The sequence below is a fragment of the Aspergillus wentii genome (assembly GCF_001890725.1).
Source record: "Aspergillus wentii DTO 134E9 unplaced genomic scaffold ASPWEscaffold_7, whole genome shotgun sequence".
Lineage (NCBI taxonomy): Eukaryota > Fungi > Ascomycota > Eurotiomycetes > Eurotiales > Aspergillaceae > Aspergillus > Aspergillus wentii.
In genome coordinates this window covers 1,699,271-1,726,510 of record NW_024467838.1, presented here as the reverse complement: position 1 = coordinate 1,726,510, position 27,240 = coordinate 1,699,271, and the positions used below count along the sequence as shown (strand labels likewise).

At 47.3% G+C, this 27,240-nt stretch overlaps 12 protein-coding genes across 12 annotated transcripts; 6 read left to right on the top strand and 6 right to left on the bottom strand.

Annotated features, from left to right (window-relative positions):
- Positions 1–175: 175 nt before the first annotated feature.
- ASPWEDRAFT_53976 (chloride channel protein) lies at positions 176–3,102 on the top strand (the record flags this gene model as incomplete). The annotated part of the gene is made up of 7 exons (XM_040837986.1): positions 176–312; positions 370–899; positions 950–1,053; positions 1,113–1,265; positions 1,318–1,432; positions 1,480–1,571; positions 1,630–3,102. The coding sequence occupies 7 exons, from the start codon at positions 176–178 to the stop codon at positions 3,100–3,102; spliced, it is 2,604 nt and encodes an 867-aa protein (XP_040686024.1).
- A 1,279-nt stretch (positions 3,103–4,381) lies between these two features.
- Positions 4,382–5,155, top strand: ASPWEDRAFT_175627 (CTD kinase subunit gamma; the record flags this gene model as incomplete). Its single annotated transcript, XM_040831389.1, has 2 exons — positions 4,382–4,537; positions 4,595–5,155. The coding sequence occupies 2 exons, from the start codon at positions 4,382–4,384 to the stop codon at positions 5,153–5,155; spliced, it is 717 nt and encodes a 238-aa protein (XP_040686023.1).
- Positions 5,156–5,637: 482 nt separating this feature from the next.
- Positions 5,638–6,795, top strand: ASPWEDRAFT_31256 (uncharacterized protein; the record flags this gene model as incomplete). Its single annotated transcript, XM_040833526.1, has 2 exons — positions 5,638–6,203; positions 6,261–6,795. 2 exons carry the CDS (start codon positions 5,638–5,640, stop codon positions 6,793–6,795), a joined length of 1,101 nt encoding a protein of 366 aa, XP_040686022.1.
- Positions 6,796–7,640: 845 nt separating this feature from the next.
- On the top strand, positions 7,641–9,280 carry ASPWEDRAFT_175625 (YagE family protein; the record flags this gene model as incomplete). Its single annotated transcript, XM_040831388.1, has 2 exons — positions 7,641–9,150; positions 9,204–9,280. The coding sequence occupies 2 exons, from the start codon at positions 7,641–7,643 to the stop codon at positions 9,278–9,280; spliced, it is 1,587 nt and encodes a 528-aa protein (XP_040686021.1).
- Positions 9,281–9,720: 440 nt separating this feature from the next.
- ASPWEDRAFT_186525 (uncharacterized protein) lies at positions 9,721–10,795 on the bottom strand (the record flags this gene model as incomplete). Its single annotated transcript, XM_040832136.1, has 5 exons — positions 9,721–9,982; positions 10,051–10,077; positions 10,133–10,271; positions 10,329–10,436; positions 10,664–10,795. The coding sequence occupies 5 exons, from the start codon at positions 10,793–10,795 to the stop codon at positions 9,912–9,914; spliced, it is 477 nt and encodes a 158-aa protein (XP_040686020.1). The 3' UTR covers positions 9,721–9,911.
- Positions 10,796–12,176: 1,381 nt separating this feature from the next.
- On the top strand, positions 12,177–12,550 carry ASPWEDRAFT_175623 (uncharacterized protein; the record flags this gene model as incomplete). Its single annotated transcript, XM_040831387.1, has 2 exons — positions 12,177–12,269; positions 12,344–12,550. 2 exons carry the CDS (start codon positions 12,177–12,179, stop codon positions 12,548–12,550), a joined length of 300 nt encoding a protein of 99 aa, XP_040686019.1.
- A 211-nt stretch (positions 12,551–12,761) lies between these two features.
- On the bottom strand, positions 12,762–13,937 carry ASPWEDRAFT_659662 (uncharacterized protein). Its single transcript, XM_040838828.1, has 2 exons — positions 13,374–13,937; positions 12,762–13,317 (listed from the first exon to the last, which is right to left on the bottom strand). Exons 1-2 carry the CDS (start codon positions 13,779–13,781, stop codon positions 12,973–12,975), a joined length of 753 nt encoding a protein of 250 aa, XP_040686018.1. The 5' UTR covers positions 13,782–13,937; the 3' UTR covers positions 12,762–12,972.
- A 275-nt stretch (positions 13,938–14,212) lies between these two features.
- Positions 14,213–15,953, bottom strand: ASPWEDRAFT_44440 (putative mitochondrial phosphate transporter Pic2). The gene is made up of 5 exons (XM_040836264.1): positions 15,524–15,953; positions 15,445–15,450; positions 14,726–15,376; positions 14,537–14,660; positions 14,213–14,484 (listed from the first exon to the last, which is right to left on the bottom strand). The coding sequence occupies exons 1-5, from the start codon at positions 15,615–15,617 to the stop codon at positions 14,433–14,435; spliced, it is 927 nt and encodes a 308-aa protein (XP_040686017.1). The 5' UTR covers positions 15,618–15,953; the 3' UTR covers positions 14,213–14,432.
- A 194-nt stretch (positions 15,954–16,147) lies between these two features.
- Positions 16,148–18,408, bottom strand: ASPWEDRAFT_44439 (putative C6 transcription factor). The gene is made up of 3 exons (XM_040836263.1): positions 18,035–18,408; positions 17,151–17,897; positions 16,148–17,086 (listed from the first exon to the last, which is right to left on the bottom strand). Exons 1-3 carry the CDS (start codon positions 18,092–18,094, stop codon positions 16,298–16,300), a joined length of 1,596 nt encoding a protein of 531 aa, XP_040686016.1. The 5' UTR covers positions 18,095–18,408; the 3' UTR covers positions 16,148–16,297.
- Positions 18,409–19,176: 768 nt separating this feature from the next.
- On the bottom strand, positions 19,177–21,380 carry ASPWEDRAFT_53972 (F-box/WD repeat-containing protein; the record flags this gene model as incomplete). The annotated part of the gene is made up of 4 exons (XM_040837985.1): positions 19,177–19,395; positions 19,453–20,164; positions 20,229–20,872; positions 20,955–21,380. The coding sequence occupies 4 exons, from the start codon at positions 21,378–21,380 to the stop codon at positions 19,177–19,179; spliced, it is 2,001 nt and encodes a 666-aa protein (XP_040686015.1).
- A 1,681-nt stretch (positions 21,381–23,061) lies between these two features.
- On the bottom strand, positions 23,062–24,395 carry ASPWEDRAFT_117959 (Mn(2+) transporter ATX2; the record flags this gene model as incomplete). The annotated part of the gene is made up of 3 exons (XM_040828782.1): positions 23,062–23,245; positions 23,304–24,260; positions 24,346–24,395. The coding sequence occupies 3 exons, from the start codon at positions 24,393–24,395 to the stop codon at positions 23,062–23,064; spliced, it is 1,191 nt and encodes a 396-aa protein (XP_040686014.1).
- An 848-nt stretch (positions 24,396–25,243) lies between these two features.
- Positions 25,244–26,190, top strand: ASPWEDRAFT_186519 (uncharacterized protein). Its single transcript, XM_040832135.1, has 2 exons — positions 25,244–25,794; positions 25,895–26,190. The coding sequence occupies exon 1, from the start codon at positions 25,280–25,282 to the stop codon at positions 25,775–25,777; it is 498 nt and encodes a 165-aa protein (XP_040686013.1). The 5' UTR covers positions 25,244–25,279; the 3' UTR covers positions 25,778–25,794; positions 25,895–26,190.
- Positions 26,191–27,240: the final 1,050 nt, after the last annotated feature.

Genomic DNA, 27,240 nt, shown 5'->3' with positions numbered 1-27,240 from the left:
GATATGTGGCGCAGCCCCACAATGCCAGTGTCACCGCCTTTACCTAATCACGGAGCTTGCGCCACATCTCCGAGATTATGTCCAGGTGTTGGAGGACGAAGATCACTCGGTTTCAAAGACAAAGACCATGGTGTCGTCTTGCGATGCGGATATTGACACGCCTTCATGATCAGCCATGTCTATGACACCACCCGGTCCGGAGTTTGATGGCCATTCGCAGTCTGCGCGCCCATTGGATCACTATGACAGTGATAGCCTTTCGCAACATCCACGCGGAGTAAATGATTCTCTAAGTGAACGAGCCCATGAACCGTAAGGTGGAATATCTTCACTTGGAATCGCAGATTACTGACAAATCGTTTTCTTCAGTATAACTTTCAAACGAAAACAAAAACAGCGCTCCAAGTTTAGTTTATCAAGTTTATTTTCCAGTGACGATGCTGGAGACGCCCGCTTTGGCCCCTCAGGCACCCGAGATGGTCAACTCTCAGGAGATAGTTCACCTATGAGGCTTGCTGGACAAAATGGTAGAAGTGGGAATCTAAATGTACAAAAAGAGGGAGGTCTTCTCGATTGGTATGTGGAAGGTCCTGGGCGACGAGTCGGCTATGACAACCTCACGGCAATCGATTGGATTTTCGAGTATACAAAGGAGCGTCAAAGGAAGAGGTTACTCTATTCAAGCGGTCAAGGTCTAGTTGGGTATGTCCGCAGACTTCTCGACGCCAGTAACGTCTGGCTCGTGTTGATTGCGACGGGTATTTCTGTGGGAATCATCGCAGCAGCCATCGACGTCGCAAGTGACTGGCTAGGGGATCTCAAAACCGGCTATTGCAAGAATGGTAGAGGAGGAGGAAAATTTTACTTGAATCGCAATTTCTGCTGTTGGGGTCATGATGGTAGGCTGTTTACCGCCAATATTCAGACCGGTCCGCTAATCTGCGCCTAGACTTATCCGAATGCTTGGACTGGACACCCTGGAGGGAGGCCTTAGGTGTCCATTCCACCGGAGGTGGTTATACGGTCGAATATATCTTTTACACTCTATACTCTGTAAATTTCCTCTTTTTTTTTCCCCCTGCTCGGCAATGGACTGACATATGGGGAAATAGGTCCTTTTCGCCATTTGCGCCTGCTTCTTGGTCAGAAGCTATGCTATATTTGCAAGACACAGTGGAATTCCCGAGATTAAGACAGTGCTTGGAGGTTTCGTGATCAGACACTTTATGGGACCTTGGACTCTTGCGATCAAATCCTTGGGACTGGTATGAATCTTGAAAACGCTTAGGGCTTACTGATTTACTGACTCGTTAATAGTGCCTATCCGTTGCTTCGGGTCTTTGGCTAGGTAAAGAGGGTCCGCTAGTGCACGTTGCATGCTGCTGTGCCAATATAATGATGAAACCATTTGACAGTTTAAATCACAATGAAGGTATGCGTCCCTATCAGGTTTCTTCGCAATTCATACTGAGAATGTAGCGCGGAAGCGAGAAGTCTTGTCTGCGGCTGCAGCCGCAGGAATATCTGTTGCTTTCGGAGCTCCTATCGGAGGTGTCTTGTTCAGCTTAGAGGTATGGCACCGGTAGAAGAACAATATCCCCGTGAGGTTCTAAGCTCATTATTTCCCAGCAACTGTCATATTACTTTCCAGATAAAGCCATGTGGCAGAGTTTTGTCTGTGCTATGGTCGCCGCTGTAACTTTACAAGCTGTCAATCCATTTCGCACAGGCGAAATCGTTCTTTATCAGGTGAAATACACGAGGGGATGGCATCGCTTCGAGATCATACCGTTCATTCTCCTCGGAATTGTAGGTGGTCTTTACGGTGCATTCCTCATTCGGCTAAATATGAGAATTGCAAAGTGGCGACGATCTCGAAGTGTTCCTCGCCCGCTGACAGAAGTTGTGGTTGTAGCTCTCTTGACTGCACTAATTAATTTCCCCAACCTTTTCATGAGGGCTCAGAATTCGGAGCTTGTTCATTCATTATTTGCTGAATGCGGAACTGGGGAGGCAGATCCATTCGGGCTTTGCAAAACCGGCGCTGCATCGCTTGGAACGATAGCTCTTCTTCTTGGGGCTGCACTTCTCGGTTTTTTCCTTGCATCAGTAACCTTTGGTTTGGATGTGCCTGCGGGTATCATTCTTCCTTCTGTTGCTATCGGTGCCCTTTATGGGCGCGGTCTAGGAACGGCTATGAAGATGTGGCAAGAGTCTTATCCGAAAGCCTTGATATTTAGCAACTGTGAACCAGATATTCCGTGTGTCACGCCAGGGATATATGCAATCATCGGGGCTGCATCGGCCCTTGGTGGTGCGACGAGAATGACAGTTTCGATAGTGGTTATCATGTTTGAGCTTACAGGAGCCTTGACCTATGTAATCCCAATCATGATTGGCGTCATGTTGTCCAAATGGTGCGGCGATATCTTTGGGAAGCGCGGAATTTATGAATCATGGATTCAGTTAAATGAATATCCATTCCTCGATCATCGCGAAGACACAACTCCGCCGGATGTATCCGCTCACAGAGTGATGACCGTCGTCGACGATATCACATCCATAGTTGCTGTTGGTCATACCATTGATAGCCTTCACAACCTCCTTGTGACCACTCAATATCGTGGGTTCCCGGTCATCACTGATACCTCGAATCCTATTTTGTTGGGATACATTTCGCGGAATGAACTTTCATTTGCCCTCAAGAACTCGGCATCCTCTTCGAATCGCAACTTGTCTGGAGAGACGCAGGTTTTTTTCGCGCATCAACCATTTGCAGATCCCGTGGAGACCGTCGATTTACGACCCTGGATGGACCAAACACCTATCACGCTCAATAGTAACACAACATTCTTGATTGTACTGCAGATGTTCCAACGACTTGGTCTGCGCTACGTCTTATTCTCCAATAAGGGCGTTCTTCAAGGATTACTGACAAAGAAAGACATTTGGTCTATCATGAACGGAGCTGAACTCAACAAGGGCAAGAATTTGGACGACGGTTATTCCACGCAAAGAAGCGCAGCAGAAGAGGTGGGGTTGCTTGATGGTGACGACAGCCAGAGTCTTGCCAGTTCCATGGAACGACGGCAGTCCCTCTGATGTCAAATACGCGTGGATTTACGAACTTTTTTGGTACCACTGTTGCTTTTCATCTTGTATATCATTGATTTTGTTTTGGGTTGGGGATTATACTTTGATATTCTGGCGCAATGTAGTTTCAGTTCCAGATTTTAGATCTATCTGGGACATTATTGGATACAGGAACACATATATATGACCGTCTATGGTTTGGTTTGGCGTTTATCAACGAACGCTCTCGTTTTGCTATTGATTCTTTGAATCTCAGCCCGTATACTCGTAGATATCATGTCATTTCTGAAAGCCGAGTTTATGGACTCGCGTTTGATATGTCCATTTTTCCCAGCTTGACCCAAATTGGGTGGTTGCGACGTAATGTATATCGAATCCAACAACGAAAACTATTCCATTGGTAAGTATCTTAGTTATTGATGAAAAGCTCATGGGTACCAAACCTTTACAAGGTTTCAGTCAGTCCCAATTTTCGATGATCGTGGGTGTATCCTTTTTTTTAGGCATCCTCTTCACGTCACACTGATTTTTACACCACCTCTACAGTCTGGGTCAGTTTTATTTTGCTTCCAATAATTTCCCATGCGATATTAGGAACCGAATCTGACACTGCACCATGGAATTTCTTCGCGCGCATTTTGCGGAGCTCTCCAGTGGAAGAGTACTGAATAATTGGCTTGCAAGTGCTTTGCAGGCCAAGCCTATGCCTCGTCTTTTTTTGCTTTGTCTGTTTGTTTAGAAGCTATTCAGGGCTGCCTTGTTCCTGCCAGCCGCAGCGGAGTCGGTTCTTCCTTTCTGTCAATATTGTGACTATATGCGCTGTAGTCCTAGTTCTGTTTCTTATCTATGTCACTACCTCCCCTATACCGCAGTAAATGGCTCTGGTCTCTTAAACGGCCGAAGAAAACCTCACTGTTGTCTAAACCTTTGTCGTAATCAGTCCAACCAACACACAATGCGAGTAGAGAGCCTCGACTCCAGTGCTTTGCGGGTAAGCTCTTGAAAACATTGGCATATTGAGATGTAGAGATGGTACAATATCAACTGAATGCACCAGATCAATGCCCATAAGTCGATGAAAAAGAGTGCCAGTTATCGCAATCGGGGCTGTTATATCCAGGCTACTTTGACCGCCAAACCCCACATTTTCTGCCTGTCTAAACATAACTAGACCGCCTTTTGCTGATCCAATGATTGATAAAAGCGCCGCTCTTCATCGCGATCAACATTCCTCTCCTTCCAAGTGTCTGGCAAGCATTGAGAAATCCAACAAACATTAGGCATTATGATGGCAGATCCGTTTGAAGTTCGCATGCGCTTTACAGCGCAGCTGCAACATTTGAGTGCTTCTATCACTTCATCCCAGAAAGCCGCCCATTATGCGCTCAAATACCGTGACATGGATGAGGATCTCCATTCTTGTATCTTGGAGCAGGTTGAACGAGTATGTATATACTTTATATCGATTTCTCGCGGTAAATTTCTAAGTCCCTTCCTACAGAATAACATGAACAACCGAGCAAACATCATGTATTTTATTGAGCACTTTTGCGAAATGGCCACCAAAGAAAACCACCTCCCATATATCCGAATGATGCAAAGAGACATACTCCGTGTAGTCGACGCCGTGGTACCACCAGATGGCTCAGGAGGAGCAAACGTCAAGCATGTCCGTCGAGTTTTGAACGGTTTACAGAGCAAATCCATTCTCTCCGCCGAAACCGTAGCGGAGATCGATGCTGGCCTCAAGGATCGTGAGACTCATCCGGCTCATCTTGATTTGGAAACCGAAGAGCCAGATGGCAATGGAAAGTCAAAAAGTGGAACTCCGCGAGGTTACACGGTGAATGGGATGCGTCTGGACAAAAGACAGATTGAGCAGAGAATTGAGGAGGACCGCGAACGAAACAAACGGCTCAGAGAAAGTATGTGGGCAGTGAGTGGGGATGATGGCGATGAGCAGGGGAGATTCTGGGATGAGGCTAGCGATATTGGCGAGGACGATTTCATCAGTGCAAATGAGGAGCTCATGGAACGAAACCAAATGATCACCGCGAGGTGAGACGGCGGATTTGTAGTTTTGTTTGGCCGGTTGTTATAATATCTTCATTCAAGGCGTGATACTTCGGCACCGTGGTTTGGAGTTTACGGCTTTTAGGCAAATGGGCCCGGGAAATGGTGTTTGGTTGTCTACTATAATCATATTTGGGAATATATTTCAGATACAATATCTGACTTAGTATTCTTCTCCTTCCCTTCATCCTCAACGGATTTGAATACATATTATTTATATTCACAAAATATAATTCTATTTTCAAATACACATCTCATGATCAAAATAAATTTAAATATAATCTCTAATGCTGGTGATGCCTATCAAGTTACCCCAAATCCAAAGAATGCCGTCTTCGGAACAACATGAGACCGAAAGATTTTTTGATTCTGCGGAATTTCTTCATCGGCGCTCCACCAAAATTTGGGCGCGATAACATTTCTCCATTCGAGCTGCTGGCTAGAATTCATAGAAGAATCTTTTGATCCTCTATGTTTTCCCAGTTTGTCACTGCGGCAAAGGGTCTTTTTAAGCGACAGGATTCCGACGAAGCCTTCCCGACCAGGCCCAGCACCCCCGCTACTACCCGATCATTGCAGAACGAAAGTACCAAAAAACCGAAGATGGTGACGGCTACTCGGCGAGGAAATATCGACGCCACCAAGGCAGCGGCGGAGCACAGCAATAATAATTCCCCTGTTACGAAAGGAAAGCGGAAGTCTGGATCTATGAACGCCGGGAAAGCAGATACCCCGATCAACAAGCGAAGGAAGAGAAGCAGCCTTGAAGCAGCTGAAGAAAAAGAGGCAGAGTCGTCGAATGAAGAGCCAAAGGTCGAGGATAAGCCAGCTGCTCCTGCGAAAGCTGGCCACGTGAGGTTTGGCAGTGAAGAGCCCGAAGAACCTGTGCAAGAAGAGGAGGTTCCCGAGCCCCAACAGGACCAGAAAGATGACGACGAAGAGAGCAGTGACGATGAGGCACCAGAGACTATCGACAACTCAGCTCAATTGTCGAAGATCAAATCAGAGGCTAAGAAGCAGGAAGCTGCTAGACAGGTGTAAGTAAACCTTACGCCGCTCCGCCTGGTTAAAAGCATAGACTGACTTCTTTATAGAGAGGAGCAATTGAAGAAAGAGAAGCGAAAACAACTGGATGAGCGCCGCAAGTTGCAAGCGAAATCCATCAAAAAGAAAGAAGCCTTGGCTGCTGCACCCAAACCAGGATCTGGTGCTATCCCAGATGATTTGCTTTCAGAAAGTACGGCAACTCTTCAAGGCTCGACCACACAAGATGCGCGGCGACTCGCTCTCCCCGCTCTGCTTCCTGATGATATTTTGAGCGCGGCACCCGATACAAGACCCCCGACACCACCCGCAGAAGAATTCAATTTCGGACATAAGAAACCCAATAAGATGAGGTTCTTCGATAAGGCAGAGCATGCCCCCAAGGATGTGAAAATGGGCGATGTGACCATTCGTGTATTGGATGGAGAGGCATCTCAGAAGAAGCCCAAGACAACTTTGCCCCCGAAGGCTTCAAAGGCTGGACGCAATTCCAAGCAGAATTGGCTCAACAGGAGTCGCAGCACAGCACACGTCAATGGTCTGAGAAGGACCACCGGCGGCTCCTCGGGATTCGTGCGCAAATGATGAATGACTGCATTATATCCAATCATTTTGATCTCCGCCTCAGGGTTACTTGCGGTGAAAGACAAGTAGTATCCTGACAAAGACTTCTGGTCTATATTCGACTGGTCCGAAGCGGACTGGTGTCACTTATCACACCTACTTTTGATACCCGACGCAATCCCCATACACTTTTATCTCGGTCTCCCGGTTGCTTTTTGATTGTGGCATGGGTTTTGGTTTTATTATACATATGTTCCTCTTGAAAAGTAAATGATTTGATGGCTTTCACATCTATTTGGAAGCTCCTTTGTGGACGCGCCTGCATCGTTTCTGCAAGCAGAGCAAGATTGGGATCGAAGCTGAATGATCGCATCGAGCCCGATGAATACGAGGGATTAACCTTGTACATCGTACCAATCATAGTATAGGCGTGGGTATTTTGGGTGGTTTGGATAAAATTGTACAGTCGGTCTAGAGTGTAGGAAATAATGGTGTTGAAAATGCTGCAAGGGATAAGAACCGTTTTTTCTTTCTTTTCTTTTTCTTTTCTTTTTTTTGCTTTTTCTGTAGAATATTCTGGCACGAATTTATTATCCAAACATCATCAAGATCACCATAATCCCTGGCAAACAGATTACAGGCACTTCTTGACAATTTTCTCTTCTTCAATGTAATAAATCTACCGGATTTGGGCAGACGACAACCTTTGGCGGGCGCACGTGCAAAAAGCTTCAAGCACAGCTCTGCTCCGTCCATCTTTCCTCCTCCACACTCTCCTTTCCCCTCGAGACTGGCCCGTTTCATTGCTTCGTCTACGGATGGCGACTCTTGTTATTCTCTAATTGTACCATTCTGTCAGGTACAATATGGCTTCAACAACAGAATCATCACCACTTCTTCCCCAGCACAGCCAACATCCTAATACGTCACCGCGAGGAAATCGACCGCCACGAACAGTTACATTCAACCCATTGGCTACAATCAGCACATACGGCGGCAATGCGACAGCTACAGATCCTACCTTTAGACCATTGCAAACCGGCTCTCCTCCCGTTCAAAATACCCCCGACGGTCACCAAAAACCAACCGGATTGTCCGCCCTGAATAGCAAGCTTCGACGTCGCAACAGCCATGGATCTCCGTTCAGCACCATAACTCCTTCGATCCACGCAGCGCCCAAAGTCGGCCCACAAAGAACGACGAAGAAGGCACAGAAATTGAAGCTTCTCCCAGACCCTGTGACGGCGGCCGAAGAAGAGGGCATTGAGGGCGACTTCCCGCGAGATGTCTATTCTCAGATTACAAGGATCAAGGAACCGACTGCTAGGAGTCATGCTGCGAGATTGGGAAAGGCGGACAGAGAACGCTTGCCGCGGGTGACGGCATACTGTACGGCCAATTCGTATCGACTGGATGGGGTGATCAGATTTCTCAAGTCACGGTCGAAAACCCGTGGGGCAAACCCGAAGTTGTACGACGAGTGTGCGTACTCTCCATACGATTACAACTATGAGGAGAAACAAAGGCAACCCGCAATTTTTAGTGGTGGGCTGGAAGCAGAAGGTAGCCAACGACCTGAACGTCCGTCTACGGAGCGCAGGTTCTCAGATAGTGCGGTTGAAATCGATGATAACGCAAAAAGTCGACGTGGGGATTTAATTGACCTTCAAGAACCTGGTTCCCATAATTCTGAAGCGATAGATACTTCTGAAAGCGCTGTTGTACACTCAGATGAGACTCCGGGTTTCGACACCACGATTCATACACCCGAAGTGTTCGTTTTCGACTATGGTACTGTCGTCATTTGGGGAATGACGCCTGCACAGGAGTCAAGGTTCTTGTCTGATATATCTAAATTTGCGACGTCTATTTTGAGCCCCGAAGATACCCAGATCGAGAATTTCAACTTTTACTATGCCCGTGAGTACCAGGCTCGGATATACAACGATTTTATTTCTCTCCGTGATCCACGAAACCATATGATTAAACTTGCCATTTCCCATGCCGTGGCACAGTCTGTTAAAACATCCCTGTTCGAAGACCTTGTTTCAGAAACCATTTCAAGCACTGCACCGTTGCCGGCCCAGATTGCCCAAACAGGCAGTGTCAATCTTACACGACGCCAAATCAACATGCAAATTGGGGAGCTTTTTATCTTGCGAATTAACATTCATCTGCAAGGTTCTGTCCTGGACAGCCCGGAGCTGATGTGGGCAGAGCCGCAGCTGGAACCTGTTTACCAGGCCGTCCGCAGCTATCTCGAGATGGACCAGCGAGTCAGTCTACTGACGGAACGACTAGATGTGATAGCGGATCTTCTGGCCGTGTTGAAGGAACAGTTGACTCACCGACATGGTGAATACCTGGAATGGATTGGTAAGTTTCTCGAGCTTATTGAACTGCCATGTCAGTATCGCTAACAGGTACAGTTATCGTTCTTATTGCTGCTGAAATTCTTGTTGCGGCAATCAATATCGTGGTCGATCTGTACGCCGGAGTCGACTAGAATCGTGTGTATGTATATACGTGTAGGATTTGCTTCTAGTGTATATTGGATTTAAGATATTCATACCTTATGTTGACTTCCCGGTACAGGCGTTGGGCGTGAGGAAACTATCAAGTTTATCACAGAGCTACGCATACTGTACGACTACCTAATGTTACTTCATACGTTGGCAAACCGAAATAAGAGTCAAGGTTGACTTGTTTTCATTTGTAGAAATTCTGTTATTTAAGAGATGTCACCTATAGTTGAGCCATTCGGTCGGCTCCAATCTGGTTGATCGGAATAGAGTTGAAGGATATTGCTGTGAAGTGCCCTCCTCGAATGCTTCATTGGTTTATATACGATGAGTAGCTAGAAGTGACACGTCCGAGATACCTCTATAAGGAACCTACGGAGTACACATTTTACAGTTGAAGAATTGACTGGAATAGAACAAACTAGCCTGTGGCTGTCATTGCGTATCTGCTATTTTGACGTATCTCTTCTGGAAGAATGTACAATCAAGAAGAATGTACTCCTATCCAGGCTTCTCTGGCTCAGCATGGGTATGAAACCCCGCATCACCGCACGATCCAAGGCTCAGTCTTGAAAAAAAAAAAAGAGAAAAAAACCCTCGTGGGGGAAAAAGGTATCACTGAATGAGGTCGTCATGCCCTTGGCCATGCGAGCCTTCTGCCTGCTCTTGGTGCCGGCCGTTGCGGACTCGATACATAATGTGTTTTTGTTAGAGGTTGTCTTTCTGCTTTTAGGGTTATGGTATCATTGCTTACCTTCCAAGCCAGAGAAAAACATGTCCCCTAGAGTGCAGATGGTATATTAGTGGGATGGACAGAGTGTATAGGATGAAAGAACTTGGATACAAATTTTCGTTGCCTATGCCTTCCAGGGCAGCGAGAAGCTGGTTGGCCTGTTCCTGTGCCAGGTTAGTCGGGAGGGGAACACTACTGTTATTGCCCGCAGTTTGCTGGGCATGGGAAGCCTCCTGAACTTGCTTTGTAAATCATATCAGTATATCGAATGGCAACTATCACCAGTTGTAAGGACTCACCTGATGATCGGGGGCAGGAGGGGCTTGCTGGTCATGGTGTGAGCCATAACCACCCCTCCCACCACCACAACCACCAAAAGCCCGATTTGCACCTCTTGTGCGTACTGCCTGTTGTTTGTAGATCAGAATTATGTGGCATTATAGGTATCAAGTGAATAGGTTGACTAGCCATCATGAAGTCATAGCCTCTGAGATTTTCAGCCCATTCCTTCCAGCAGTGGGCTTGGGCGTGTCCCCATTTGTGACATTTCGCGCACTTGACGCGGCTACATCCCTGGCCATAGATATCAACCTGTAGTTCATGCTGCTGCTTCTAGCATAGGGTGTGTATGTACCTTCGTGATGCCTCCGCGGCCACCACGGCCACCACGACCACCTCGACCACCTCGACCAGGAGGAGGAGGGGAAGGAGGGGCAGCAGCGGCCATTGGACCGTTGTTGCTGTTGCTGCTTCTGTAGTTACTCATATTGGTTTTAGAGGGTTGGGAGAGTACCTGGTTAGACTTGAGAAGATGAAAGGGAACGGATGGTTGAAGCTGGAAGCTGGAAGCCGGGAAGGAGAAGAGAAGAGAGAGACAGGAAGAGAGGGGAATAAAGGAAAGAAGATCGCACTCGCTTAGGAGTATGCAGTCAAATCAAAACAAACTCGCTTAAGCCGTTTCATTCACTGCTCTCGCCTGAGCGAATTAGTGGCTGCTGTTAATCATTTCAGCAAATAGTATGGAGGTTCTCTGTAGTGAATTGCTCTCGGCTACCAACAGATTTGTAGGATCCCAGGCTTCCAGACATTCGAACAAAAGACTTCTAAATCATTTGCTGCCATATTAGGCTGCATTCGATGACTATTGATGTGTCCCTTTATTTCAATAATATAAGTTCCTGCTGGACTTTTGGAAGCCTTTTCTTTATCATCTGCAGGTTTTTTCGGTTTAGGCAAACACTAGATGGTCCTTTACAAGGAGATGGCTATATAGTATTCTGTGGCATGCACTCTTCTTGTATAAAATGGGAGGTTTATATAAATATGTCCAGATCACATGGCGGCGCCTGAGGCATTCTAGCCCTAATTCTGTCCAACTCGAGGCACATCACCACTTTGATGCTTATTCAAAAAGACAACAATGCCCGTGACTCGAAGCTGTACTCGGATACAAAATAGGATAAATTCCTGTTTGAAGAGGTTCTCACTTCGAAGACCTTCAACGTATCAGCTGATGGTGCACGGGGAGATAACGTCCTACAAACCCTCCAAATAAAGCGTATCCCCTTCACCTTTGAGTCACTTGATGATGAGCATGTTAAACAGAGTCTCAATCCACCTGTTCTCCTTCGTCCAATCTCACTTGAGATAGCTGAGAAGCATCCTATAGACACAAAATACGAAGATCCCGAAGATCTAGAACAGCTGGAATTTCGAGACTACGACCCTCCTGCAGATCTTGAAGGATTTGAAGCAGAAGCTTGGAATACTGAGGCCTGTGCAAGACTCACAGCGCAATATATGCATTCTTGGGCATATGCCATGCCACAGTTGGCCAAACATGGGTGAAGTTTCTGCCACTCGAGGCACGACCAATCTGGTAAATACTATCCAATCTTTACTTTTTCGTACTGTTCTACCTTTGGACTGAGAAAAGGAATTCTGATTCTAGTCGACCGCACCCATTTTGGAGATATTACCTGCGCGGCAATATGCAGGGCCAACGCTGGGCTTCTCAGCCAGTGTTTGAACATAAGAGAGAATGTGGCAGAGGCTATCACCCTCATGTCCATTTTGTGGCGATTCAATCTTGCATTGGAAAGAGTGACTCAATGTCTTTGGGGGAGCTTATATTGATTCTTGCCGCAATGCAGGATCGTGCCAACCAGCGCAAGGTTGATGAAGATGGAGGGGCGCTTGATCCCGAAACGTTTGAGTATGAGAATGAAAGGAGATTCCCTGTATGATCATATATGGCACCCCAGTCCCCAAAGCTTTACATTTGCCGAAAGCTTACATGTTTTTTCTATGCTAGGTCTTGATGCTATCTTTCCTGGGGCCTCAGCATGGACGCATCTTCTACGCTTGCATGGATGATGAAGCACTGGTTATCAGACAGTCTAAACTTTACAGCTTTGAGAAAGGTGATAGCCCGCCTTGGGATTTCTTTACACGCATTTTGCGTAGTTCTCCAGAGGAAGAGAGCCTCTCTATTCATCGCTACGCTCGAGCACCCGTATAGGAGAAGAGCCAAATAAATCAATAGAAATTTATAGTGATACATGCATCCATCTATTACATACCATTTCATGACTTTCCCATTTCCTAATGCCCATCTGCTTTTGAATTCCGAATTTTTTTTTTCTTTTTCGTGGATGATATGTGGTTTACCCCGGTGTATCTCCATAGAAGTAGCTGGTTTGAAGCAAACCAGACACAGTTCTGGAAGACGAGATGGAAGAAAGGAAGAAGAGGAAAGAAGAAGAAAACAAGAATAGTCTCTCTTTTTTGTTCCCGAGACGAGATAACATATTGAAGAAATATAGTAAACAGGATGAGAAAAGATTAGAGGTTCGAATCTGAGGATAATCGAAACAAGACCCGAGAAACTAGAGAAGAAAAGAGAAAGCGAGAAAGGAAAGGAAAGAGAAAAGACGAGAGGCATCACCCCTGACTTTCTTCTTTCGGTTCCTTCGTATCCATGTCCATTGGTGTCGTTGAAGGCTCCGGGGCCGGGTGATGCTCAGCCCCATTTCTCGAAAGAGCTTCGGGGTTTTCTTGCTCCTCGGGTCGGTGGCTATCTCGCTCATTTCCAGAGCCATTATTGCCAGGTTGGATGCGGAATGTGGATGTCATTTCTTCCTGTGTAGGAGCCGGAGCCAACCGGGGCAAAGATGCAGATCCGGCTCTGCTGGAGTCGGGGCCGACGTCTGCACCCGGTTCGTCATCCATTCCGTCGTTGATATTCGACTTTCGAGATCGCTTCACACGAAGGGGTCGTTCCTGGGGCTAGAACGAAGTTAGAACGAGTTACCAACAACATGAGAGAAAGAACGATAACTCACAGTAGGAGGCTGCTCGTCCGAGCTTCCCTCAGTCTCATCTTCAAAATACCCAGCCCCATTCCCAGTCATCGGCTCACCAGCTCCAATCCCTCCACCCATCCCATTCAACGCCGCCGCATTAGACATCATGGCAGCCGCGCGAGCCCGCAGCTCCGGGTTGACGCCAGCTTGCGCCTCCTCTGCCATACCAGTAACCTTGGACAATCGCTCCAGCAGAATGCAAGACTCCAAGCGCATCTTCTGGATGTACTGCCAGCCGCGTCTGTTGCGGAGGCGCATCATCTCGTTCTCGGCTTCGATTTCATTCAGACGTTTCTTCAGCGCGATGCATTTGCGTTTGTAGGCTACCTCGACGCTGGGAGGGTTGGTAGAAGGCAGCGACGTTGTCGCCTTTGCGGATGGATCCATTGTGGAATCTTGGAGGTGATGATGGTAAGGAGAAGGGTGGAGGATGCGTGCTTTGTATGATGTATGGGAAGGGTCGAGTGGGGTGAAGGAATGCGACGACGAAAAAAAAAAAAATTAAAGCTGGTCTAGACCGAGTACGTGGGTGAATTCACTAGTTGAGAAGCTGACGTGGAAAATCCCGTGCACTAATGAAGTCCGGAGTCGATCGAGGTCTTTTGTCCTGCGATGCGAAAGTGGATCGATCCCTTTTTCTCGGTATCTTGGAGTCAAGTGCTCGAATGACGGGGTATATCCTTGTTACTCGAGAATTAGGATGATGTTTGATGAGCAAGGATTGGTCAAGCACAATAAGGGATACAGCGGGAGAAGGCGTTGCAGCAATCGCCGGGGCGTGAGGTCGAAGATGGGTTCGATCGAGAGATTGATTGCTGGTGATCGCTGGAGTCGTTCTGCCGGGTGGTTATCAAAGGCGGTCAGCGGGCTTTGAGGTCTACGAACTGCGCCATACAAACGGACAATCCACCAGCAACAGAGGCTTTTCACGATGTTTTGCATTCATTTACTCGCTAATGGATAATTACAGAGACTCCAGACTATATCCAGGATTATATCAACGCAGAAAAAAGAATTGACCAGTTACAGCGGGAAACACTAATGACCACCAGTTGTTGGGAGACCAAGGAACATCTTGAAAGAATCATAGCTACTCATTGTCAGTGTCCAGATAGTTAAGGATGGGATACAAGAGCACTCACATCAGCCATTGGAAGCCCGTCAAGGTTCCAAGCATGACGATTCTGACCGGCAGGCCGTTCCACAGACCAGGGAATCCAATGTTGCCATAAATCCGCGACACGGCTGTCATTGCCCCTTCGCCAGCTATAGAAAACGATCAGTTTCCATTCTCATCGAGATCTATAGAAAGGAAAAAACCAAAAGCATACCTTTACGGTCGGCATTCAACTTGCTAACCATGACATCGGCAGGATGACTGACAACAGCACAGAAAACACCAGCAATATAACCACCAAGGAAGCTAACACCAGTCTGCTGCAGCCCACTGTAGCTCTCCTTGGGCTTGCCCAGCGTCTTATAGATAATGCTAACCGTCTCCTCGAAGGTCGCAAACTTGGTCATGGTGTATGGAATCTGCCGAGCCCAGAGCGGATACAAACCCTTGTACAGACCAGAGAGACCCTCCTTGGTTACAATTCCACTCCAGCCTTCGCGCAGGTTCCGAGCATACGGCGGCAATGTAGTCTGCATGCGAACCTTGATCGCCTCCATGGGACAGAGCGCGATGTCTGCGAGGAACTCGGCCGATGCACTGGCACCCAGGAACACAACGGTGCGGTTCATGTTGGGGAACAGCTTGTCCCCGTATAGGTTCTTGAAGTACTCATAGAAGCCATATTTTCCAGCACCCTGGAAGGAGTATCCGACGAAGGTTGGTGCCCATCCAAAGAACACGCCGCGCAGTCCTTCTTTTGCGAAGATTGTGCGCCATGCGGAGAGATTGGAGGTGTAGATCTTGGGGTCGACTTGACGACGGCATTTGACGAGGTCGAGGGGTGTTACTGCGGTATGGGTAGGGCCTATCGTAGATAAAGGTTAGGATGATGCTCGCGATGGATGATACCCTCGTTGACCAAGATGGACTTACCACATGCTGTTCAATTCCAGACCAAATTGTCAGCCTCGATATTTCTCGTTGATGGACGATGCCCTGGAGCTGGACTTACCGGTAATTCCGCCCAGAGCACAGCTGTAGAAGTATTTTGCGGAATTGGGCTCTATCTTCCCCAAGGGAAGCTTTCTCTCTTGTTGTCTAGCCATTGTTGAGTATATGAAGGTATCGACAATCAGCGATGAAATATAGAGTCGAAGATGAAGAAACGCTCAAAAATTTCCCTCGTCACTGCCTGTCTTTGAAAGAGAGAAAAGCAACGAAAGAAACCCCTCAATGACGATGATAAGTAGAAAAAGAAACGAAAAGATAAGCAAGTAACAGTCGACTGTCCACCTAATATGTTACACAAGACAAGACACAAAACAGGCAGAATACCCTTTCTTATTAACCAACGCAGATAATGTCGTCAGTCCCTCGATCGACCCCAGTTTAGGCCCGAGAGCAGCCAGCCATGGAAGATACGGCAGTGTCGCATGGCTATGATGTTACCGTACAGAGAAACAACAGGCGGATAAGCCGGCATTGGTCGATCGCAGCCAGTCCATAACTTGTTGCTTAGCATTTTGCTTTGTTTTGCTTTATTTGATCTTCACTAGCATTGCTAGATAAAAATAAATTGATTCCCAAATATCCCCCTTGAGAATGGGAATGCTTCACTGGTGATTGTATACCGATGACGTCACTACTTCCGCTCACTACCGGTTTTGATGGCAGAGATCATGTTCAATTATTAGATAGTATTCATATACATCAAAAGAAAGTAATATATAATCGTAAAGAAAGTGTCAAAATGTGCGCCAGTAATCCCAATTTCCCCCCAAAGTAGTTACATCGTAGAAAGGTCCATCGGCAATGACCCAGCAAGCGTAAAGGGATTATCACCTTCGCTCGCAAGTAGCGAGGCCAATTTAATTCCTTGGACAGAGCCAACATGATCGAGGACTTTTCGAACCTGTTGGATTTGTTCAGGTGTTGCCATGCCGCATATTAAAACATACCATAGAGGCCACAGCAGAGTGTATCCGTGGAAAGCCCTCATTCTGCGAGGCCTTCCATCTAGCGATCTGACCGGGTTCCCAAAGGCATCAATGTCGCCTAAAGAGAAAGGAATACTCCGACAGACATCTGTGATCATCTCCTGAACCACCCCCCGCATCGTGGCATCTTCTTGCGAAGTATCGCCACACCAAAATCTAAACAGTCGAGAAACAGACTTTAGGATTCGGCGGATTACGAGGATCAGCTTCTGGAGAACAATCCGTAATGCGCGATAGTAGTTCCAGATCGCCCCGATAGATATCCTTGTATAGGTGATCAAGGTCTCGCCTGTTTGCGAGTAGACGACGAAAGGTAGCCAGTTTTCCGGCAGGTTGCGACTCCATTCCACCAGCTCTCTATCTAGGAGCTTACCGGATTCGATCCATCCGGATATTTTGCCTAGGGTGCCAAAGTCGAATTGCGTTGACCGTGCAGCTGCAGCTGCCTCGATGAGAAGGTCACTGATCTTTGATGAAGTCACCATCAATCGATGCTCCGGGTCTGAATCGTTCAGCATACTCAGAATCCACTCGGTATTGAATCGAGGTTTATCTCCCATAGCCAGAATTTCAATATGCTAGAGTCACGTGTCAGTTAGTTGTTGATGCGGAAGTAGAAAGAATGTAACACAGGGCACTGACAGTGTGTGTATAAGCAAAGTTGAACAAGTCCCGACCCCGCCTATGTTCCAGCTGTTCTTGACCTCTCAGCTTCATCAGAAACTGAAACCCTTCGGTATGGGAGCTGAGAATCCCGTTACGCTCCCCGGTGATGTCTTCAAATAAAGAAAGCAGAACCACCGCTGTAAAAGTCTCATCTTTAACCGCCTGAGACCGAGATTGCAACGCCTGTCGGACTCCTCGGAGTGCCATCCCATAGCTACTCCTTGCCTTGACAGTCATCGCTGGCGATTTAACCTCATTCCCAAGGGCGAGGAAGGCCGTTGCATCAACCGCCTGTCGTAAACACCAGGACGCAGGCCCATCGTTCCCAGTAGTCTCTTTACAGAGACTGTACAATGAAGGCAAGAACCCCAGATGTGTCACGCAGTCATCTGACTCGCCATAGGTCGTGTACTGGTCGAAAAAATAGCAAATGGCGCGCTCATCCCACGTGGAATCCGCAACACGGTAGAGCGTCAGCGGCGAACCTTGGCTAGAACTGCCGCCGCTGCTACTACTGCTGCTGCTGCTAGCATGACTGCGGGGAGACAACTCCCGCGAACTGTGGCGCGATGATTGAGATTGATTTTCAGGGGAATTGTTGATCCTCTTCACCATTCGTTCCACCTTTTGCGTTTCATTTCGAAATATCGCATCTGGGCGGTACCCCGGACAGGGTTTGCCATACACAATGCAATTCCGACATTGGGGGAGCGCTTCATCGCACTTGACATGTCACCTTTTTTAGCTTGTGTGTGGAGACACCGAATGAAATGTGATGTGTGCAGAATGACGAAAAGGCAAAAAAAAAAAAAATCATGCATACAGAACGGATATGCAAGCAGTGGGGGGTCTTTTCTCACCTTGATCTTCCGTTTGCGACACAAGTAGCATCCTGTGCTCGGTTTCCCCCCATATACCATGTTCACCTACTCTCTTTGCTTACTCGAAATCAATCAATCGATAATTGGGGACAAAAAAAAATCTCGTATCCTCAAAAAGGCCGCTTTAACGTGGTCAGACTCTCGGATTAATGCACACTGAATCTTGTCTGCCTGATAGCACTCGGAAGCACATGTACATGATGGATGATGTATCCGATGGTGGTGGCCTCCTGGTTCCCCTCCACTATTGTCGAGACCCTGTCCAGAGATCAATGCAACAGAGTTTATCAGGAAAACAAAGGCCGCATCCACCGCGAGCCCCTTTGCGAATCAGAATGAAATCGACCAGATGAAGATCCAGCTGGTCACTTGATGTTTGTGAATCGATAGTCGAAGCCAAGCGTGCCTGTTTCATCGTTACGATTAGTCATCCATATGGCCTGATCTCGTTTTCCCAACAAAAAGTTGGGATGCAGAAATTGGCTCTACACGGCGGTTTACAAGAAAACAACTACGATGGTTACTGAAATATGTTCAAGGTAAATGTGGCTGGTCTGGGAAATGCTTGTGGTATGCAATTATATGCTGCAAAGACATGCCATGACTATCGATGTATTCTCCTTGCTTTTGGGTGATAGCTGCAGAAGAAAAGTAACTGAAATCGAAAATCCCAAATGTCAAATATGTTACCTCCCGAGGCGGGTATCATTGAACCCTCGAAAATCCACAGTACTAGTATAAAAGAAAAAGACACCATCAGGCACATGGAATGTGTGGCGCGAAGCCCACTATTCCAATGGCAACTCCGCAACGTTAATCATTTAGGTAGAAACGACCACGGCAAAGAGAATAGTATGTATGTATGAACCAACACCCAGTATGCAAATGCTGATGTTTGACGACCAGTTGAGATGGACAGCGTGGCCCTGAGGCTGCCAGTGAAAAAACCCCCCACAAGTAGATTCGTTGGTCCATGATTATTAGAAAATAAATCGAGAGCAGACCGTAGTGCTTAGTAAAATAAAAAAAGGCTGATGAGAGAAATAAATAAGAAGAGATGAACAAGGTTCCGTGAATGTGAATGTGAGCTCACATCGTTAAAAGGGCGGGGTAAGAGAACATTAAGAGGCATCCGGCATCAGCTGGTCATCATCGCTGCCTCGGGGTATCGTTGAAGGGGGATCCGAGAAGAGAGCTCTGTGTCGGCCACTATGAGCTGCAAGCGCAAGGTCATCGTTGTTACTTTCTTTCGCAGAGCGTAGTCCTGGAGTGCTTGAGGTGCTTTCAATAATCGCATCATCATCGTCGCTGTCTTCTGGGGGTGGGGAGAAGGTCCACACCTACGGCATACGGTTAGCCAACGTTTATTCCTCGGATGCGGGGGTGCATCAACTCACCTCCATCACGGTGCGACCGGCCCTGCTGGCCATGATCACGGCTTTTTCTTCTTCGAACGCAACTCTCCAAACAGCCTCTGCAGGTGAGGAAAGTTCTCGGAGGAGCTGGCCAGTTTGTAGACTCCAGACCTTAACCCGACCATCACTGCCACCACTTACGATGCGACTACTGTCAAATTGAAGACTGGTCACACTATTATCGTGGGCAGCCAAGCGGTGGATGGGAGCCATCTTTGTCAACGACCAGACTCGAACGGAGCCATCTGAGCCTCCAGTCACCAAAGTGTCACCCCGCATCTGCAGCTGTCCAACCAGGGAAGTATGGCCTTGAAGGATAGCATGACACTGGCCAGAGTGCGGATCCCAGATTCGTACACTAGTATCAAGACTTCCAGTCGCGATTCTTCTACCGTCAAAAGCAATCGCATAGATCTGGCTGAAATGGCCTGATAAGGTTCTCAGGCATCGCCCTTCCGAGATACTCCAGATGCGTGCTGTTGTATCATAGCTTCCGGAAACAACGATATCCCCGTGAATGGCAAGGCATCTGACACTCACCTGGTGCCCGACCAGGACATTTCTACAAGTGCCTGACACCAGATCCCAAATCCGCAGCGTGGAATCTCTTGACCCGGAAATAGCAGTATTCTTGTCGGACATCTTCAAGCAACGTACGGTCGATGTGTGGCCACGTAATAGGTGGATTCCAGCCCTGGAAAAATTCGTTGTCAGTCCCTTTACTTTATAAAAGACCAAAGCGCCCGTTATTTCCTTACCCAGTAGCCATGTTCCAAACCCTAACCTCTCGGTCGCAACCACCACTCACGAGTATATCGTCCCACGGAACCATAGCCCATACACCCATCACATGGCCTTGCAGCGTTTTCTGGTTATCTCCGTTGATATCATAAACGTGGATCTTGGCATTATCCAGAGCGACGATGATGTACTTGGAAGTAAGGTGCAGACTTGTGACAACGCCCTGATCTGGAGTGATGTGTCGCTGGGTGCATCGTCCGCCTTTATTCCAAGCAGATTCAACCATGTACTTTTTCTTGAAGTGAGACCGGTAGGAGGCTGGCCGACCCCGCCGTTTCCGAGCCGAAAAATTTGACGACGGAAGCCAGTTGCCAGAGAATGTGCGAGATAGATCGGGAAGCCTATCCGCAGCCTGGCGGTCCGATATACTAGAGGTTCTTTGAAGTGTGTTCAAAGAGCGTGTACTGGAAACAGTCTGTAGAGGATGACTGTGGAAAGGGTCGACAAAGTCTCGTTCGTCCTCGGACATCCTCCGGTATACGTATGCATGCTTGTCACAGAGGTTCTTCCATGTGATATCATCATTCAACAGCTCACGCCAACGCCTCGATACTTGTGACGATCTTGCAAGTGTTTTTGGATCATCGATAAAGGAAAGGACCTGTTGCAAGAGAAAAAGAAACATTCAAGTCAGCGCTTCCCGGCCTGGTCTCCTCAATACGGGGGAGCTAAAAATGTCTTACCCTCAAGCATAGTTCATTAGGGAATACTTGGAACGGATCCTTTCTCAAGCGTGGACTAACATAGCTAGAGACAAAGCTGAGATGTTGACTATCGCACAAGCCAAGTATACCGACCAAAAATTTCTGTTTCTTCGCGTTGGACAGCGAGCTGAAATGAATCCGGGCATTCAGCAGAAACGCATCATCTTCCTCGTCGGCCGACTGCCAGTTTGGGGGTCTCTGATGAGGCGTGGGACTCGGGGCCGGAGTCGGAGGTGACGCAGGCGCAGATGGTAGTAGATTTGACGGAATAGATGTGACGCTTTTGTGGTTGGAGGCGGCCAGAGACCTCGACTGAGGACTCGAAAGACTAGTTACCGAACCCCTGCCAGCAGATGATCGGGCCTGTGCCATCGCCAGCTGCTCGGTCACACCTTGTGTATTCATCCCACTGTCCAGCGGTTCAACGAAAGATGCTCGACGAGATGTCATGGAGTGCGGCGGCGACGTAGAGCGGTTTGTCATCAACTAGTATTCCTCCACCCAACCTTCGAGATTATCGATATGGCTTCGCACAACCGTTTCGGAATCCGATTTCATTCATAGAGGGATGTCAGAAGGTCAAGGAGAGGCAGGTTGGAAAGAAAGTTGGAAGCCAGATAAGAGTCGGATTATTTGCTGTTCGGCGGGTATTTTGGGGGGCAAGTGGGAGATGATGGAGGCCCGAACGAACGCACGTATGGTTGGGGAATAGGGAGGTGGAGATGTCGGAAGAGAGGAGAAAATAATAATAATAATAATAAAATGAAGAAGCAAAAAAAGGAAAAAAGAATGATAAAGAGAAGAAAGAAAGAAGATACTCAGACGGTTGAGATAGAACAGTACAACAGAGGTGGTGGTTCAAAGAAACCTCGACTTGGGCCGACCAAATGCCAGAAGAAGCGAAAGGCCGAACATTCCCAAAGCAAAGCAGAAGCGGCGGAGAAACTGGAGAGTCTCGATCGGATCATGCGATGTCGTGACGGGGAGCAAGTCAGGTGCCGCCAAGCCGTACAATAGTCCCAATCCGGTCTGTCAGTTCAACGATCGATCTCAACGCTACTGACACACGGCCAAGTTTATTTACAAGAGAGAGAGAAATTAAAAGAATTGTTAGTGCTTTTCTGTCAGTAAGGGGTGGTGGTGGTGGAGCTGTCTGGTTACTCAACCTCGTGCAGAGGTGCTGTGGCACTATCAGCACGAGGTTGCTGCAAGGGTGGTCGCAAGTCTTTCGTCAAGGGAGGCAAAGAATGTATCGGAGAAGCCGTTAGAATCATTCTTGGAGTGTTGCAGGCTGATTTGAGTAGGCTATGGCTTTTGTCACTCATAAAAGTGACCATTTTACAGTGCCCTTCTCCTCAATCACATCGTGTGCCCGTTCTGGAAATGAGTTATAAAAAAAAAGCCCCCGCAACATTCAACACATCGGTACCAGCCCCAGTGATAGATGGCGCTTCTCCAGATTCCACGATTGGAGATACAGTTGCCCCGAGTCCCTGGATGAACAGACGGGATGCACTATCCGACCATGGAACAGTCCAGTGTCCGAGGTTGTGTCAGAGTTGACGAATTGTTTCATCATTAGAGATGACATAGTGATTATGTGAACTCCTCTGATCTCAGAGGCTTATCTTGCCAGAGATGTTGGAGTAAAGAGGGAACCTATCCTTTTATATCGTGGGGACGAACTCTACGTAAACGTGATTGTGAAATAACATGCAATTATGACCAACTTCCCAGGCAATTATACAAGGCAGACATTTGGTTTCTTGTCGAGACTTTTTCACCATGTCTTTTCCATGGCTGTCTGCAACAAGAAACGAGCAATAATAAACAAAATCTTCATGGACATGTAACTTGCAGCAGAACCCGGTTTCGGGCCGGTAAATTCCTTCCTCCAGTGTAAGCAATAAGGTCTTTTGTTTCACGATTTCCTCGGAATGGGGTATTTGAATCATGCGAAAACCTTCTATCCCAGATATAGAACTCGCTCCGATGAAACTGTGTATCGAAGTAAATGATAAAAACAAGAAATAAAACAAAAATAAGAAACTTGTGATAAAACAAGAAGCAGATTCTAGATGGGATGTCAGTGAGCATGGCCGATCTGCAGAAACAGCGGCAAGACCATGCCAATAACAGAGGCGATCAAGTCTCTCATTGACTTGTCCGACTTGGATGTAGTATCCCTCGGGTCTCCGTATCCGTTCACGGTTATTTCACGCGACGCCGAGTTGGGGCTGTTTTCTTGCATGGTATGCATCGCAACATACCTGGAGATCGTTAGACACGGATTTGCGATCGGCGATGGACTGGTTAATGTAGACTTACAAGAAAGTGCCGCCAGAGAACAATAGAAGCATCCCGGTCCGCCATCGAGTCCCTACCTCGTCAACGCTGCCTCCCGCTCCCATAATTTGTACGAATAAAAAGGTGGCCAAGGCGCCCAAAGGAGCTGCCAGACTGAAGACCAGCAGGTGGGTTCTCGCAGCACGACTAGATAGACCCTGCTTAAGCAGGACGGACGTAAGCCCGAAGGATGCCGGTGCTTTGTGGACCATAATAGCGAAAAATATAATGAAACTCAAGCCGGTATCGGAACTGGACGCCCCCAACGCAATTCCGTCAGCAGCGGCATGGATCACAAGGCCAGTGGTGGTAGCAAAGCTATGGCTGCGTCTGGGGGTATTGGCAGCATCTAGCAAGCCCCCATCCCGGGAAGGCGAAGAGTTTCGTCGCAAACCAGAACCCAGGTTGTCCAGAGAAATATGGTACGGCGGCCTTTGGTGTTTGGAAGAAGATGCAAACTCCGGGAGTTTGTCGACAAGATACATCAGGATAAATCCACTGACAAGTGCAATGCCAATCCAGGCATGGGGGGAGCTTTCTTCTTCATGATGCTCAGTTTCCTTCTCGTCTGTAGTCTTTTCTTTCCTTGTCTGCAATGGTGGTTGCGCATCGCGTGCGACATGCACCGTCTCATCGTTCGAAGATAAATCTGCGGGCGAGGCTATAGATGCGGATGAAAGCCCCGGAATATCTGCAAGTGGGATCTTTGTTGAAACCACAGCCGGCATATCTTGGTGCTGCCATGTAACTGTCGCACGAGTACTGATGGCTTTCCGATTACTCGGTGATGTTGTTGCGCTATAAAGTGTTTCGACTCCCTCCGGAATAATCACAATCAAAGACGTCCCGACCAAAACTCCCATGCCAATCGATGATATTAATCTCAGCTGAGAAGGAGAAAGCGCAAATGCAAGCGGTAATGAGCCAACGACGAAGGATCTATTGGAAGGTTCCAGGAACAGGTTAGCCCACTCGTTTGACGAAATGGATATGGTGAAATAAAAAAAGGGGCCTGGAAGCTCACGTCACTGCCATCACAATGCTCAAAGCGAGCAAAGTGAAGAGTCCCTCCATGGTTGGCGTCTCGTTCCTGAGCGTCGCACTCGTAATCGGCTTTACAGAACCTCAATCATGATGCCCATTCCACGGCAAATGTTCACTGAATAGCTCCAATCTTCCTTGGACGGAGACTTTGAGCTTTGCTGGATATAGAGTAGGATTGGGCGTTGGGTTCTCCAGGAGATATATCGGTATAGGGTAGGGACTGGGAAAGATGGAGGGCTGGATGGTGGCGGACGGACAGATTGCGATACGCAAGGACGAGTTGGGTTCAGGGAACCAGCGCAACGGCCGGTAGGACCCACAGCACAAGTCCGCCAGGGGCAACGGATCCATCGCAAACGGAGTATATATAGTAATGGACTAAGGGTTATGGAGTGATTGATTATTACTATTGGGCATATTGATAGATTGTCTAGATAGCTAGGTACTCCATTGCAGGAAATTGATTTCACAAGTGGCTTTTTGTCCAGGGGAAGTCAAATCATACCTATCTAAAACTCAGAACAACCACGTGCAGTGCATTTCGAGATGCATATAAAATGTGACACCTCTGATATTGGCTTTAACGGTTAGTACTTTATAATTTGGAGTAAGAAATCAAGTGTTTACTACTCTATATTGAGTATGAGTATAGTAAGAAGAAGCAGCTGTTTGCAGTGTGTTCCTAACCATCTTGACTCATTCTTAAATTGGACAATTAAACACAGAATATAAGCCTACTAATACTAAGGGCAGATTAGTTTGGACAAACTGAAGATTTTGGCCTTAATGGATGGATGGTTTAGGCAGCACTCTGCTATCAGACCTGCCTTTGCTAGATTTCATCATCATCACCTCCACCACTTCTGATCCAATACACCTTCTATACTCACCTCCTTGTCCAGCCACTCTTAATCATGGAGCCTGCCCGAGGCCTTCTTGCTAGAAGGCTCCCTCGGCTTCTCTATGTCGGTGGAACTTATGAGCCCTGTGTAGTGTCATTTGAGCGGCTGTCCGCTAGCTATATGTATCTCTGGCCTGAATTCATCCAGGATATAACTGCTGCACATCACTTACTTGGTCTAGATGGCCAGGTGAGTCTCACAGATTCATCAGGAGGTGAGATTATTATTGGGAATAAGCTTGGACTTGCAGTTCGCTTTATACACAATACCTGTGATGCAGTTACAAAAGCTCTCTCTGTTACAGCTCTCCAGCTACGATTTGTTGACGCTCAGGATATCGATTTTAACAAACCAGTCTTCCCAAGCTGCGTACTCACAATTCGAGCCAATGCAGATGAGAGTTCAGGTGTCACGGATCAGGGTCAGGTTCTCGCGGTTGGGAAGTTGAAGCCCTGGTGGGCTGTCAATTTGGAGAATTACTGTCACCTCCTCACTGCAGCGCCGCCGTAACTTGGAACATCACATCGGTACGTCTCCTGGTCAAGACTTACTTGTTCAATATCTAAGCATAATGTTTCAACAGTCTGGCAGTATTGACACCAGGGCTCTATGGCTTACATCTCACAGAACCGGTTAGTTGTATCCTATATGCGGGGTCATATGCCTAAATATGGGTTCATATCTACGTATAAGACAACGGTTTTTATCAAAAGGATGAGCGATTATTGCTACCATCTCTCGCCCCCGATCGATCAGACCGCCACCAACCCATCGCTCCGTGAATGCTTCGCTGGGTTTTCGGTCCTTTCTGCAGCAGACAGCAAGTATGTAGAAGGGAACGATGTACGAGATGTACTCACATTTCAACCCTCATACCAATTCGAACCTTTCCATTCCACCCTTGCCTCGGGGGGGGGGGGGGGTGCATACGATTTAAGACCTTTTAACATCACAGAACACTCAAAACGTTTTTAGAACACTCAAGTCGTTTTTGGAGGCGACGGGGTTGCATGGTCCTCAGTTACTTGTGTCTCACAAATCTCGCGTCACAGGCCAGAAAATGATAAAAAAGCAGTATTTGAAGTGGAATTTCAAGGCATCAGATGCATTACTAAGTGCTGGGCACCTGAGCTATTCGACTGGTATGTATAGACCATCTTCTGTTCTCAGCAAAATACGAATTAGACACTAAAGAAATCTACCCAGCTATACTACTGAATGTGGGGTGTATAAGTCACTTCATCAAAAGAAAAAAGAGGGATTTGATGTTTTCCCTTCACTGATTTCATACGGACAGATTGTCTGCTCATCTCTATTTCCTCAAGGGCAAATCCTAATTTTGTCAAAGGTCCAAGGGGAGTGAGCCACTTTACAATTCATGGAACAAGATAGGCGCCCCAGAGAAAATCTTCATTCGCAACCAGTGCCGTAAGGCCGTCAGAATCCTTCGATCATTATCCATCTGGCTTGCTGATTCAGGGATGCATAATGTACTCTACTCAGTAGAGTCAAAGACTGTGACAATGGTCGACTTTGAGTCAATTGGGGAATGTATTACAGCAGAGGATTTTAGGAACATTTATGAACCTGAGATGATCGCAATCTTCGGGCCAGAGATCATGCAAGAATCGAGGACTGGGGAATAGCCTAGTCTTGGGAAAATTGCTCAGCAGAATAGGACGAATTATGTGAAGTTCACCCTCCATTTCCAAATAGCACTCCGACAGGGCATCTAGTCTTGTCACGACGAAGCAACAGTAGATTTAAGTCTTTGTTCTCGACAGATCAATATAGGCAAAGTCAAGCCGTCAAATTGTTGGACTGTTGATCTTTAAATCCGTCGCCATCAATGATGAAATGCAGCTGCTGTCATGCATCGGCGCTAAAACAAATTAGGTCATACTGCTCCGCGCAACGCGCGATCTTCAACTTCCGACGCGCCCTTGGAGAAGAGTCCATCAGAAAAAAAAGAC

What these genes read in the sequence shown, in the direction of transcription:
- ASPWEDRAFT_659662 (XM_040838828.1), bottom strand. Translation starts at nt 13,781, where the DNA reads ATGGATCCATCCGCAAAGGCGACAACGTCGCTGCCTTCTACCAACCCT. An exon ending in CGGACGAGCAGCCTCCTACT is followed by an intron (nt 13,318 to 13,373) that starts GTGAGTTATCGT and finishes ACTTCGTTCTAG; the next exon opens with CCCCAGGAACGACCCCTTCG.
- ASPWEDRAFT_44440 (XM_040836264.1), bottom strand. Translation starts at nt 15,617, where the DNA reads ATGGCTAGACAACAAGAGAGAAAGCTTCCCTTGGGGAAGATAGAGCCC. An exon ending in GTTGAATGCCGACCGTAAAG is followed by an intron (nt 14,661 to 14,725) that starts GTATGCTTTTGG and finishes CGTTTTCTATAG; the next exon opens with CTGGCGAAGGGGCAATGACA. An exon ending in ACGGGCTTCCAATGGCTGAT is followed by an intron (nt 14,485 to 14,536) that starts GTGAGTGCTCTT and finishes GACAATGAGTAG; the next exon opens with CTATGATTCTTTCAAGATGT.
- ASPWEDRAFT_44439 (XM_040836263.1), bottom strand. Translation starts at nt 18,094, where the DNA reads ATGGTATATGGGGGGAAACCGAGCACAGGATGCTACTTGTGTCGCAAA. An exon ending in GTCGCAAACGGAAGATCAAG is followed by an intron (nt 17,898 to 18,034) that starts GTGAGAAAAGAC and finishes TGACATGTCAAG; the next exon opens with TGCGATGAAGCGCTCCCCCA. An exon ending in ACTTTGCTTATACACACACT is followed by an intron (nt 17,087 to 17,150) that starts GTCAGTGCCCTG and finishes ACGTGACTCTAG; the next exon opens with CATATTGAAATTCTGGCTAT.
- ASPWEDRAFT_186519 (XM_040832135.1), top strand. Translation starts at nt 25,280, where the DNA reads ATGGAGCCTGCCCGAGGCCTTCTTGCTAGAAGGCTCCCTCGGCTTCTC.